The sequence below is a fragment of the Herpailurus yagouaroundi genome, unplaced genomic scaffold (genome assembly GCF_014898765.1).
Source record: "Herpailurus yagouaroundi ecotype Mexico unplaced genomic scaffold, PumYag 140, whole genome shotgun sequence".
NCBI lineage: Eukaryota > Metazoa > Chordata > Mammalia > Carnivora > Felidae > Herpailurus > Herpailurus yagouaroundi.
This window is the reverse complement of record NW_024412395.1, coordinates 59,143,463-59,157,010: the sequence shown is the minus strand read 5'-3', so window position 1 is coordinate 59,157,010 and position 13,548 is coordinate 59,143,463. Positions and strand designations below refer to the sequence as shown.

The 13,548-nt window shown below is 40.3% G+C and overlaps 1 protein-coding gene across 3 annotated transcripts in view; it reads left to right on the top strand.

The window, feature by feature from the left end:
• Positions 1-13,548, top strand: part of TTN (titin) — a 275,680-nt gene that overhangs the window by 242,869 nt on the left and 19,263 nt on the right. For all 3 annotated transcript variants that reach the window (XM_040475510.1, XM_040475509.1, XM_040475508.1), the window contains 18 exons: positions 135-431; positions 529-1,116; positions 1,210-1,512; positions 1,630-1,926; positions 3,594-3,881; positions 3,993-4,292; positions 4,535-4,837; positions 4,935-5,240; positions 5,351-7,117; positions 7,435-7,728; positions 8,443-8,730; positions 8,844-9,143; positions 9,227-11,293; positions 11,390-11,692; positions 11,797-12,102; positions 12,218-12,508; positions 12,605-12,901; positions 13,029-13,334. In XM_040475510.1, coding sequence (XP_040331444.1) covers positions 135-431; positions 529-1,116; positions 1,210-1,512; positions 1,630-1,926; positions 3,594-3,881; positions 3,993-4,292; positions 4,535-4,837; positions 4,935-5,240; positions 5,351-7,117; positions 7,435-7,728; positions 8,443-8,730; positions 8,844-9,143; positions 9,227-11,293; positions 11,390-11,692; positions 11,797-12,102; positions 12,218-12,508; positions 12,605-12,901; positions 13,029-13,334 — 8,901 coding nt within the window. The remainder of the gene's footprint in view (positions 1-134; positions 432-528; positions 1,117-1,209; positions 1,513-1,629; positions 1,927-3,593; positions 3,882-3,992; positions 4,293-4,534; positions 4,838-4,934; positions 5,241-5,350; positions 7,118-7,434; positions 7,729-8,442; positions 8,731-8,843; positions 9,144-9,226; positions 11,294-11,389; positions 11,693-11,796; positions 12,103-12,217; positions 12,509-12,604; positions 12,902-13,028; positions 13,335-13,548) is intronic.

Below are 13,548 nucleotides of genomic sequence, written 5' to 3'. Positions count from 1 at the left end.
TGAAAAGAGAGACTCAAATCAAAGATTAAGTATGTAGCCTTCATTTAAAATTTTTCTTTGACAATGCAGAAAGAACACATATGAGGGGAGGAATGTTGTAATAATCCCTTTATTTTGATGTTTTACTTTCTTAGAAAAACCAAGCCCACCTGAAAAACTTGGAGTAACAGGTGTATCCAAAGATAGTGTTTCCCTGACCTGGTTGAAGCCAGAACACGACGGTGGAAGCAGAATTGTACACTATGTCATTGAAGCGCTAGAAAAGGGACAGAAAAATTGGGTAAAATGCGCAGTGGTGAAATCAACCCATCATGTTGTTTCTGGTCTGAGGGAGAATTCTGAATACTTTTTCCGGGTGTTTGCTGAAAATCAAGCTGGTCTGAGTGACCCCAGAGAGCTTCTGCTTCCTGTTCTTATTAAGGAACAACTGGGTATGTCTAATTTTATGTAGAAGCAAAATTTGAAATGGTTTGTATTAATTTTTAGAAACTCTTTTTCACCTTCATCTGACATATTCTTATCTTTCAGAACCACCTGAAATTGATATGAAGAATTTCCCAAGTCATACTGTATATGTTAGAGCTGGTTCAAACCTTAAAGTTGACATTCCTATTTCTGGAAAACCACTGCCCAAAGTGACCTTATCAAGAGATGGTGTCCCCCTGAAAGCAACCATGAGGTTTAACACTGAAATTACTGCTGAGAACCTGACCATCAATCTCAAAGAAAGCGTTACTGCTGATGCTGGAAGATATGAGATCACTGCTGCCAATGCCAGTGGAACAACAAAAGCTTTCATTAACATCATTGTATTGGATAGGCCTGGTCCCCCTACTGGCCCTGTTGTTATTAGCAATATAACAGAAGAAAGCGTGACTCTCAAATGGGAGCCACCTAAGTATGATGGTGGAAGTCAAGTTACCAACTACATTGTACTCAAGAGAGAGACAAGTACTGCAGTATGGACTGAAGTGTCTGCAACAGTTGCAAGGACCATGATTAAAGTCATGAAACTGACCACAGGAGAAGAATACCAATTCCGCGTCAAGGCAGAAAATCGCTTTGGCATCAGTGATCACATAGATTCAGCTTGTGTGATTGTCAAATTACCATACAGTAAGTTGTTGAACTTTTCAAAGATCCCAGGTTTTCATTTACATAAGTGTTTTAAATATCTGTACTAACCTAAGGGATTCCTGTCTTTTGTAGCAACACCTGGACCACCCTCTACACCATGGGTCACTAATGTTACTCGGGAAAGCATCACCGTGGGCTGGCATGAACCAGTGTCCAATGGAGGCAGTGCAGTTATAGGCTACCACCTGGAAATGAAAGACAGAAACAGTATTTTGTGGCAGAAAGCCAACAAATTGGTCATCCGCACAACTCACTTCAAAGTCACAACGATCAGTGCTGGACTTATTTATGAATTTAGGGTATATGCAGAAAATGCTGCTGGTGTTGGAAAACCCAGCCATCCTTCTGAACCAGTCCTAGCCATTGATGCCTGTGGTATGTATTTTTCATAAGAAGGACAATTCTGACTACTTAAAAATGAAAATCTTATTTCTGAAAAGCAAAATAATGTTGACATAAGTTCCACTGATTTGCTTTCTCTTATTTCCTCAGAACCCCCAAGAAATGTCCGTATCACTGATATTTCCAAAAACTCTGTCCACCTTTCATGGCAACAACCAGCTTTCGATGGAGGAAGCAAGATTACAGGCTATATTGTTGAGAGACGAGACCTTCCAGATGGCAGATGGACCAAGGCCAGCTTCACCAATGTTATCGAGACTCAATTCACTGTCTCTGGCTTGACTCAGAATTCCCAGTATGAATTCCGGGTCTTTGCTAGGAATGCCGTTGGTTCTGTCAGCAATCCATCTGAGGTTGTAGGCCCCATTACGTGCATCGATTCTTATGGTAAGCATTTTTAGAACTTTTAATCCCAATAGCATTTTAACCCAATATCTTTCCTTGCTTTTTCTGGTTCTAATCCAAAGAATAACTTTGACTATGCACCTTAATTAGATATTTGAAGAAATTATATGAACTAGCTGAGAATCTCAGGAAAATTCCTTAATCTCTCCTGGTCTCTTGACCTAACTGTAAAATGTGAGATTTGGACTACAGGATATCTAAAGTCCTTTGCAACTTCAACCTTTTAGAATTCTTTGATTGTATTTATGAGTTGGCACTTTCCCTTTTTTTCTATTTTAAAACATGAGAATTAATAATTAAAACCATGGTTGAGTGCTCAGATAATTTTCATCTTACATAAATGAAAGACTAAACAGAGGCATTAATGATAGTATTAGCAGCAGCTAACATATACTGGGTGCTTTCATGAATTCTCTCCCTTAATTCTAACAGCCCTAACATTATCCCATTTTACAGAAGAGAAACTGAGGTTTAGAGTGCTTATATGTAACTTCCCCAACATCAAGCAGCTCATCAGTGTAGAGTGGGAATTCAAAGAGACAGACTCCAGAACTCTGTCTACATTGCTGTCATTACAAAATACACACACTTGACCATTATAGAAGATAAAGAACAGATTCAACTCAACAGTGGTTTCAAAATTAAAATTTCATGAGGGTTATGTACCCCATGATACTCTTTTTAAAAGTTCCGTGTGTTCAAGGAGTCTCTATGGTGTCTCGGCATAGGTATCCACTCCTGTCCTCATGCTGAGAACCTCAAGGCTGCTCTTTATGAATCAGGCTTTGTGAACACTGTTGTGAGACTGTGAAGCAAGTCAAATTTATTCTCAAATTTAGTTTCTCAAAAGTCCTAAGCTTCTAACCAGCCTGGCAGAAAATCTGTCCAGTGAAATACCCTGTGAGTAATGAATTCAGACTTCAAGAGTCAGACATGAACAATCCACACTTGGATATCAGTGAACTGGGAAGAGAAAATAACAAGAATAGGAGATAGAGGAAAAGAAAGGAGAATCTGAAATGAAAGAAAATGGATAATACAACTTCTATAGGGATGTTCTCACTACCATATCCCATTTTATCCTTAGAATTAAATACCTGATAGACTTTAAAATACATTTCAAAGGCATTGAAGTCCTTGTGCAATTAGTGTGTCTTTGGAGGGCAGAGCTTCCTTACAACCTTTCTTCCCCATCTGGGATAGAACTATGGCTTGTAAAGTTTTACTGTTTAAAATAATAGCTAAATATGGGGTGCCTGGGTGGCTCAGTTGGTTAAGCATCCAACTTCAGCTCAGGTCATGATCTCACAGTCTGTGAGTTCGAGCCTCACGTCAGGCTCTGTGCTGACAGCTTGGAGACTGGAGCCTGCTTCCGATTCTGTGTTTCCCTCTCTTTCTGCCCCTCCCCTGCTCATGCTCTGTCCACCTCAAAAATAAAACATTAAAACATTATTAAAACATTATTTAAAAATAAAACAAAAACATTAACAAAAAATTTTAAATAATAGGTGAATAAAATTAGAACTACCATGTAAAAAAAAAAAAAGTACTATATTACTTAATAAAGGCCAATGGCCTTACTTTGAAGTTGCAATTATTTTTTCCATCCTTGTGATCCTTTAAATATTTCTCATCTGTTTCTCTTGCAGGTGGACCTGTAATTGATTTGCCTCTAGAATATACAGAAGTTGTCAAATATAGAGCAGGTACATCTGTGAAGCTCAGAGCTGGCATTTCTGGGAAACCTGAGCCTACAATTGAGTGGTACAAAGATGGTAAAGAGTTACAAACCAATGCACTGGTGTGTGTTGAAAATACCACTGACCTTGCATCTATACTCATCAAAGATGCAAATCGCCTTAATAGTGGAATCTATGAATTAAAACTAAGGAATGCCATGGGCTCAGCCTCAGCCACCATCAGAGTACAGATCCTTGGTAGGTGCTGATTATAGGACAACATCATATTTTATTATCTAAAACTTAGCAATTTTAAGTGAATAGTCTTCTAAAAAGTACTGACATATTGTTTCATTCTTTCATTAACAGACAAACCAGGACCTCCAGGTGGACCAATTGAATTCAAGACGGTCACTGCTGAAAAGATAACTCTTCTCTGGCGCCCGCCAGCAGATGATGGCGGTGCAAAAATCACTCACTACATCGTGGAAAAACGTGAGACAAGCCGCGTTGTGTGGTCTATGGTGTCTGAAAATTTGGAAGAGTGCATCATTACAACCACCAAAATTATCAAAGGAAATGAATACATCTTCCGGGTTCGAGCTGTGAACAAATATGGAATTGGCGATCCACTGGAATCTGATCCAGTGGTAGCAAAGAATGCATTTGGTGAGACATAATTTCATTAGGAAACTGAAATCAAATGCTTGAATATTTTACAAATAAACTATTCTGCTAGTTTGTGAATATGTTTTCTTAGAATGATTTTGATTTTCTTTTATCTCACTTCTCCCCTCATTATCATTCTTTTCAAAAGGTGGAAAGTATAATAAGTAAAACTACTATTCTTGAAAATGAATTTATCAGTGGTGTTGATCCTTCAAACTCCTTTTCCTTTTCTTTTTAAATAGTTACTCCTGGACCTCCAGGCGTACCAGAGGTGACACAGATTACCAAGAATTCAATGACTGTTGTCTGGAGCAGGCCAATTGCTGATGGTGGTAGTGAAGTGAGTGGCTATTTCCTTGAGAAAAGAGACAAGAAAAGCCTAGGATGGTTTAAAGTCCTAAAGGAGACTATCCGTGACACCAGAGAGAAAGTGACAGGACTCACAGAAAACAATGACTACCAATACCGAGTTTGTGCTGTAAATGCTGCTGGTCAGGGTCCATTTTCTGAACCATCTGACTTCTACAAAGCTGCTGATCCTATTGGTAAGTGCTCATAAATGCCGCATCTTCGCTATGTCTCTTTGAGGTCACTAAATTGTACATGATTTTCTAATTATGGTATTATGAATGGTCATTCCAGACCCTCCAGGCCCACCAGCTAAGATAAGAATTGCAGATTCAACCAAATCGTCCATCACTCTTGGCTGGAGTAAACCTGTCTACGATGGAGGCAGCGCTGTTACCGGATATGTTGTTGCGATGAGGCAAGGAGAGGAAGAGGAATGGACTGTTGTCTCTACCAAGGGAGAGGTCAGAACTACAGAATATGTGGTATCTAACCTGAAACCTGGAGTCAACTACTACTTCCAGGTATCTGCTATAAACTGTGCTGGACAAGGAGAACCTATAGAAATGACTGAACCTGTTCAAGCTAAAGATATACTTGGTATGTACCTACTGGTATGGTTGTGTGTTTATTTTTATTAGAGTGCTGCTAAGAAATCATTCATTTTCTTGCTTTAAAATTCAAAACGTATGTCCATTTTGTTTCTACAGAGGAACCAGAGATCGACCTAGATGTGGCTCTCAGAACCTCTGTTATAGCTAAAGCCGGTGAAGATGTACACGTGTTGATTCCCTTTAAAGGCAGACCTCCACCTACTGTCACGTGGAGAAAAGATGAGAAGAATCTGGGCAGTGATGCCAGATACAACATTCAAAACACTGATTCATCTTCATTACTAATTATTCCTCAAGTCACTCGCAATGATACAGGAAAATATATTCTTACAATTGAAAATGGTGTTGGTCAACCAAAGTCTTCGACTGTGAGTGTTAAAGTGCTTGATACACCAGCTGCCTGCCAGAAACTACAGGTTAAACATGTTTCTCGAGGCACAGTCACTTTGTTCTGGGATCCTCCTCTCATTGATGGAGGATCTCCCATAATTAATTATATCATTGAAAAGAGAGATGCCACCAAGAGAACATGGTCTTCAGTGTCACACAAATGTTCTAGTACATCCTTTAAGATAACAGATTTGTCAGAGAAAACTCCATTCTTCTTCAGAGTTCTTGCAGAAAATGAAATTGGAATTGGGGAACCCTGTGACACTACAGAGCCGGTGAAGGCTGCTGAAGTACCAGCTCCTATACGCGATCTCTCAATGAAAGACTCCACAAAGACATCTGTTACCCTGCACTGGACCAAGCCTGACTTTGATGGTGGTAGTGTCATCACAGAATATGTTGTGGAAAGAAAAGGTAAAGGTGAACAAATATGGTCACATGCTGGCATAAGTAAGACCTGTGAAATTGAAGTTGGCCAACTTAAGGAACATTCAGTGCTGGAATTCAGAGTGTCTGCCAAAAATGAGAAAGGACTGAGTGATGCTGTCACTATTGGGCCAATTACAGTGAAAGAACTTATAATTACACCTGAAGTTGACCTGTCAGAAATCCCTGGGGCACAAGTCGCTGTGAGAATTGGGCATAATGTGCACCTGGAATTACCTTATAAAGGAAAACCCAAACCATCCATCAGTTGGCTGAAAGATGGTTTGCCATTGAAAGAAAGCGAGTATGTTCGTTACAGTAAAACCGAAAACAAAATTACTTTGAATATTAAGCATGTCAAGAAGGAGAATGGAGGGAAATACACCATTATTCTTGATAATGCAGTTTGTAGAAACTCATTTCCCATTACAATCATCACACTTGGCCCACCATCAAAGCCCAAAGGGCCCATTCGATTTGATGAAATCAAGGCTGACAGTGTCATTATGTCATGGGACGTGCCTGAAGATGACGGAGGAGGAGAAATCACTTGTTACAGCATTGAGAAGCGGGAAGCTTCACAAACTAATTGGAAGATGGTTTGTTCAAGTGTTGCCAGGACAACTTTCAAAGTTCCTAATCTAATCAAAGATGCTGAATACCAGTTTAGAGTTAGGGCAGAAAACAGATATGGAGTCAGCCAGCCACTTGTCTCAAACATTATTGTGGCAAAACACCAGTTTAGGATTCCTGGCCCCCCAGGAAAGCCAGTTATATACAATGTGACTTCTGATGGCATGTCACTAACTTGGGATGCTCCAGCTTACGATGGTGGTTCAGCAGTTACTGGATTCCATGTTGAAAAGAAAGAAAGAAACAGCATCCTCTGGCAAAGAGTTAATACAACACCTATATCTGGAAGAGAATATAGAGCTACTGGACTAATGGAAGGCCTAGATTACCAGTTCCGTGTATATGCTGAAAATTCTGCTGGCCTAAGCTCGCCCAGTGACCCAAGCAAATTTACGTTAGCTGTTTCCCCAGTAGGTAAGTAACTGAATATTATTCAAGCATATTTAATTCAGCAAGTGAATATGTCACTAACAAATAAATCACACACTGCTTTTCTTTCACGTATCACCTTCCCACATATCTTCTGGTCACTAGAGTGCTGGTCAAATAAAGCAAAAGAAATGATTTTAAGTCAGTCTAATAAAATAATTTAAAGTTCTTTTTAAAGACCCATGCTACAAAAAAATGAAATTAAAATGAGTTTGAGGGATTTATTCACTTTACTTTTCTCCCATTGCTAATGAAGAATTGGTTACAGAAATGATGCATTTAATTTCCATATAATTTTTTAGACCCACCTGGCACTCCTGACTATATTGATGTTACCCGGGAAACCATCACACTTAAGTGGAACCCACCATTGCGTGATGGAGGCAGTAAGATCGTGGCCTACAGCATTGAGAAACGGCAAGGGAGTGATCGTTGGGTCAGATGCAACTTTACCGACGTCAGTGAATGTCAGTACACAGTCACAGGACTTAGTCCTGGGGATCGATATGAGTTCAGAATAATTGCAAGAAATGCTGTTGGAACCATAAGTCCGCCCTCACAGTCTTCTGGCATTATTATGACAAGAGATGAAAATGGTAAGCATTTACAACTGATTTCCAAATATGATTAAAAGCATTCACACTTTTTAAAGATACTTTTGGCCCCTGGTCTGTAAAAGGGGGAGCAGGAATCTCATTTCATGCAGATTACCCAGGGTTGTTAAGTGGATGGATTAGATTTTCTACCTTTCAGATGAAGAGAAGGAAAAACAACATTGGCATCAATTCTTTTTACCATGACTATGGTTTTGCTTCATTCCCATATAAATAGCATGCAAGTGGGAATGAATTCTTAGTTTTGATTTCAGTCATTTATAATAAAGAAAAACACTCTCGAGAATAACTGTCAAGCTTTACGAAGTTACTAAAATACAATATACACCCAGCAGTACAATCAGCATTTTGCTTGAGTGCAGCTGATGACCTCTTATAGGAACTTATTTGACTATACAGCAGCATTAGGAAGTAAGCAATCTACAAATGTTTCTTCTCTTTTTATAAGTGGCAATGCAAATTAATAACATGACAGACATAAAAAGGAGATAACCTAATAGCATGCAGATAGATGTTCAACCCCGTAATCTAAATTCTCAATTATCAATCCTACTTTCATAATAACCCTTGGTAACACAGGATAAACATTACCTTCTATGCTTTAGGATGGTGCTAATGAAAAACACATTTATGTTTTTATTAAGCCAAACTAACACATATAATTTCTTTTTTTTTTTTTTTTTTTTTTTTTTGTAGTTCCACCAACTGTAGAGTTTGGCCCTGAGTACTTTGATGGCATCATTATTAAGTCTGGAGAGAGCCTTAGAATTAAAGCTTTGGTGCAGGGACGTCCAGTACCTCGAGTAACTTGGTTCAGAGATGGAGTAGAAATTGAAAAGAAGATGAATATGGAAATAACTGATGTCCTTGGATCCACCAGCCTTTTTGTTAGAGATGCTACCCGGGACCACAGTGGTGTATATAGTGTGGAAGCCAAAAACGCATCAGGCTCCACAAAAGCAGAAATTAAAGTTAAAGTACAAGGTACTTCTGAAATAGCTTCTTAATCTTGCCATTTACAAGTCTTGGGGTAGAGACATGCCTGGTTGCATTTTAATAGAGAAGGATAAATTAACTCTGGAAACTTTTTCTTATAGATACACCAGGAAAAATAGTTGGGCCAATAAGATTCACCAATATTACTGGCGAGAAGATGACTCTGTGGTGGGATGCTCCTCTCAATGATGGCTGTGCTCCCATCACTCACTACATCATTGAAAAACGGGAAACCAGCAGACTTGCTTGGGCACTAATTGAAGATAATTGTCAAGCCCACAGCTATACTGCCACTAAACTAATAAGTGGCAATGAATACCAATTCCGTGTTTCTGCAGTCAACAAGTTTGGTGTTGGGAGGCCACTTGATTCTGACCCAGTGGTTGCTCAAATACAATACAGTAAGTGTCTGTTTTCACTAAGTGGTATAATGTCAAAAGATTAACTTCCAACCAAACATGTCTAATTTGTTTTCATTTCATAGCTATTCCCGATGCTCCTGGCACTCCAGAACCTAGTAATGTAACAGGCAATAGCATTACGCTGACATGGACAAGGCCAGAATCAGATGGTGGCAACGAAATTCAACATTATATCCTTGAAAGGAGAGAAAAGAAGAGCACACGATGGGTGAAAGTGATCAGCAAACGACCAATCTCTGAGACAAGATACAAAGTCACTGGTCTGATAGAGGGCAATGAGTATGAGTTCCATGTCATGGCTGAAAATGCTGCAGGAATAGGACCTGCAAGCGGTATCTCAAGACTAATCAAATGTAGAGAGCCAGTCAGCCCACCAAGTGCTCCCACTGTGGTCAAAGTGACAGATACATCCAAGACAACTGTGAGCTTAGAATGGTCTAGGCCAGTGTTTGATGGAGGCATGGAAATAATTGGATATATTATTGAAATGTGCAAAGCTGACTTGGGAGACTGGCACAAGGTAAATGCAGAGGCATGTGTGAAAACAAGATATACAGTCACTGATCTACAAGCAGGTGAAGAATACAAATTCCGGGTTAGTGCTGTCAATGGTGCTGGAAAAGGAGACAGCAGTGAAGCGACCGGTGCAATTAAAGCGGTTGACCGATTAACAGCTCCTGAGTTAGATATTGATGCAAACTTCAAGCAGACTCATGTCGTTAGAGCTGGGGCCAGTATTCGCCTCTTCATTGCCTACCAGGGTAGACCTACTCCTACAGCTGTATGGAGCAAACCTGACTCTAACCTCAGCATTCGGGCTGATATCCATACAACAGACTCCTTCAGCACCCTCACTGTGGAAAACTGCAACAGAAATGATGCAGGGAAATATACCCTCACTGTAGAAAACAATAGTGGTAGCAAGTCAATCACATTCACTGTAAAGGTGCTAGACTCTCCAGGTCCACCTGGCCCAATCACTTTCAAGGATGTGAACCGCGGATCTGTTACACTGATGTGGGATGCTCCTATCCTTGATGGTGGTGCCCGAATCCATCATTATGTGGTAGAAAAACGAGAAGCAAGTCGTCGTAGCTGGCAGGTTATCAGTGAAAAATGCACTCGTCAGATCTTCAAGGTCAGTGACCTAGCAGAAGGTGTTCCGTACTATTTCCGTGTTTCTGCAGAAAATGAGTATGGTGTAGGTGAACCCTATGAAATGCCAGAACCAATCGTAGCCACAGAACAGCCTGCTCCACCTAAGAGACTTGATATCATTGACACAAGTAAATCCTCTGCAGTCTTAGCTTGGCTTAAACCCGACCATGATGGAGGCAGCCGGATCACTGGCTACCTCCTTGAAATGAGACAAAAGGGATCTGACTTCTGGGTTGAGGCTGGTCACACCAAACAGCTGACTTACACAGTGGAGCGCCTTGTTGAGAACACTGAATATGAATTCCGTGTGAAGGCCAAAAATGACGCTGGCTACAGTGAACCCAGAGAAGCCTTCTCTTCTGTCATCATCAAGGAGCCTCAAATTGAGCCCACTGCTGATCTCACTGGAATTACTAATCAGCTCATAACTTGCAAAGCAGGAAGCACATTTACCATTGATGTCCCAATCACTGGTCGTCCTGCTCCTAAAGTAACATGGAAGCTTGAAGAAATGAGACTTAAGGACACAGATCGAGTGAGTATCACAACAACAAAGGACAGAACCACCCTGTCTGTAAAGGACAGCATGAGAGGTGACTCTGGAAGATACTTCTTGACCCTGGAAAATACAGCTGGTGTTAAAACATTTACCATCACAGTCGTGGTCATTGGAAGGCCAGGTCCAGTAACTGGCCCCATTGAAGTCTCATCTGTCTCGGCTGAGTCATGTGTCCTATCATGGGCTGAACCTAAAGATGACGGAGGCACTGACATTACTAATTACATAGTTGAAAAGCGTGAATCAGGTACAACAGCTTGGCAGCTTGTCAATTCCAGTGTCAAGCGCACTCAGATTAAAGTCACTCATCTCACAAAATACATGGAATATACTTTCCGTGTCAGTTCAGAGAACAGATTTGGTGTCAGCAAGCCTCTGGAATCAGCACCAATAGTTGCTGAGCATCCATTCGGTAAGAAAAATAAGAATATTTCGAAGTCCATTGTTAAATATTTCCCTTGAATTTTATAAAACTGTATTCATATTTGATACCTTTATTTATATTTAGTCCCACCAAGTGCTCCTACAAGACCTGAAGTCTACTATGTGTCTGCCAATGCCATGTCTATTCGTTGGGAAGAACCCTACCATGATGGTGGCAGTAAAGTCATTGGCTACTGGGTTGAGAAGAAAGAACGTAACACCATTCTTTGGGTGAAAGAAAACAAAGTGCCATGCTTAGAGTGTAACTACAAAGTGACTGGTTTGGTAGAAGGACTAGAATATCAGTTCCGAACATATGCACTCAATGCTGCAGGTGTTAGCAAAGCCAGTGAGGCTTCAAGACCTATGATGGCTCAAAACCCAGTTGGTATGTATCAATATTTAAAGGGTACATTCATTTATTATCATCATCATTACTGGTACTAAAATTCAGAATTGTATTTTTTAACTTCATTTTTGCATCCCTTCCAGATGCACCAGGAAGACCAGAGGTGACAGATGTTACAAGATCAACAGTGTCCCTGATTTGGTCTGCCCCAGTATATGATGGAGGCAGCAAGGTTGTGGGCTACATCATTGAGCGTAAGCCAGTCAGTGAGGTTGGAGATGGTCGCTGGCTAAAGTGCAACTATACCATCGTATCTGACAATTTCTTCACTGTGACTGCTCTCAGTGAAGGAGACACTTATGAATTCCGTGTGTTGGCTAAGAATGCAGCAGGAGTAATTAGCAAAGGATCAGAATCTACAGGCCCTGTCACTTGCCGAGATGAATATGGTAAAAAAAAAAAAAAAAATTTTTTTCAATGTACATGTTCTCCTTTTAAATTATCGCAATTTATGTGAAAATAAACTGTCCTATATTTATTCACATCTATTTTTGCCCATGACAGCTCCACCCAAAGCTGAACTGGATGCCAGATTACAGGGTGATCTGGTTACCATAAGAGCAGGCTCAGATCTTGTCCTTGATGCTGCAGTTGGTGGCAAACCTGAACCCAAAATTATCTGGACCAAAGGAGACAAGGAACTAGATCTCTGTGAGAAAGTCTCTCTGCAGTATACAGGCAAACGAGCAACTGCTGTGATCAAGTTCTGTGACAGAAGTGACAGTGGAAAATACACTTTAACAGTGAAGAATGCCAGTGGGACCAAGGCCGTGTCTGTCATGGTCAAAGTCCTTGGTAAGCATGTCAAATGTTCTTTTATTTTTTATAGCATTTTTAAGTGTGGGTAGAAAAAAAGATCTTAATCATTGCTTGCCATTACACTTGTTTCAGATTCCCCTGGCCCATGTGGAAATCTCACTGTCAGCAGAGTAACAGAGGAAAAGTGCACTTTAGCCTGGAGCCTTCCTCAGGAAGATGGAGGAGCAGAAATAACTCACTACATCGTGGAAAGACGTGAGACCAGTAGGCTCAACTGGGTGATTGTTGAAGCCGAATGCCCAACACTATCCCATGTGGTTACCAGACTCATCAAGAACAATGAATACATATTCCGAGTGCGGGCAGTAAACAAATACGGCCCTGGTGTGCCTGTTGAATCAGGGCCGATTGTAGCCAGAAACTCATTCAGTGAGTATTAACACTTTTAAACAACTTGATAGTTAAATATAATGGGATCGGGGGAGAGGAGGACAATCATATCAACAGTGATTTTGTATAATTCTGACCATCCTTATTTTCATAAAAATATAAACAGCTATTCCATCACAACCTGGCATACCTGAAGAAGTTGGGGCTGGCAAAGAGCATATCATCATTCAGTGGACGAAACCTGAATCTGATGGTGGCAATGAGATCAGCAACTACCTAGTAGACAAACGTGAGAAAAAGAGCTTGCGCTGGACACGTGTCAACAAAGACTATGTGATATATGATACCAGGCTGAAGGTTACTGGCCTCATGGAAGGTTGTGATTACCAGTTCCGGGTGACCGCAGTGAATGCCGCTGGTAACAGTGAACCCAGTGAAGCTTCCAACTTTATCTCATGCAGAGAACCATCATGTGAGTTCTAAGAATCGCACATTAACCTAATGCCCATCAAAACCATGTTACAAATAATTTTCCAACATACCATTTCCAAGACCTTCTTGAATTTATGAATGATCTAGAAAAGCATATGCTTTTTAGAGAGATCTTAAGTATAGCCAAGTCAGAACATTTTAACTACTACTTCCATTGATAAGTTAGCAGTTACATTGTTGAAAATTATTGCAAT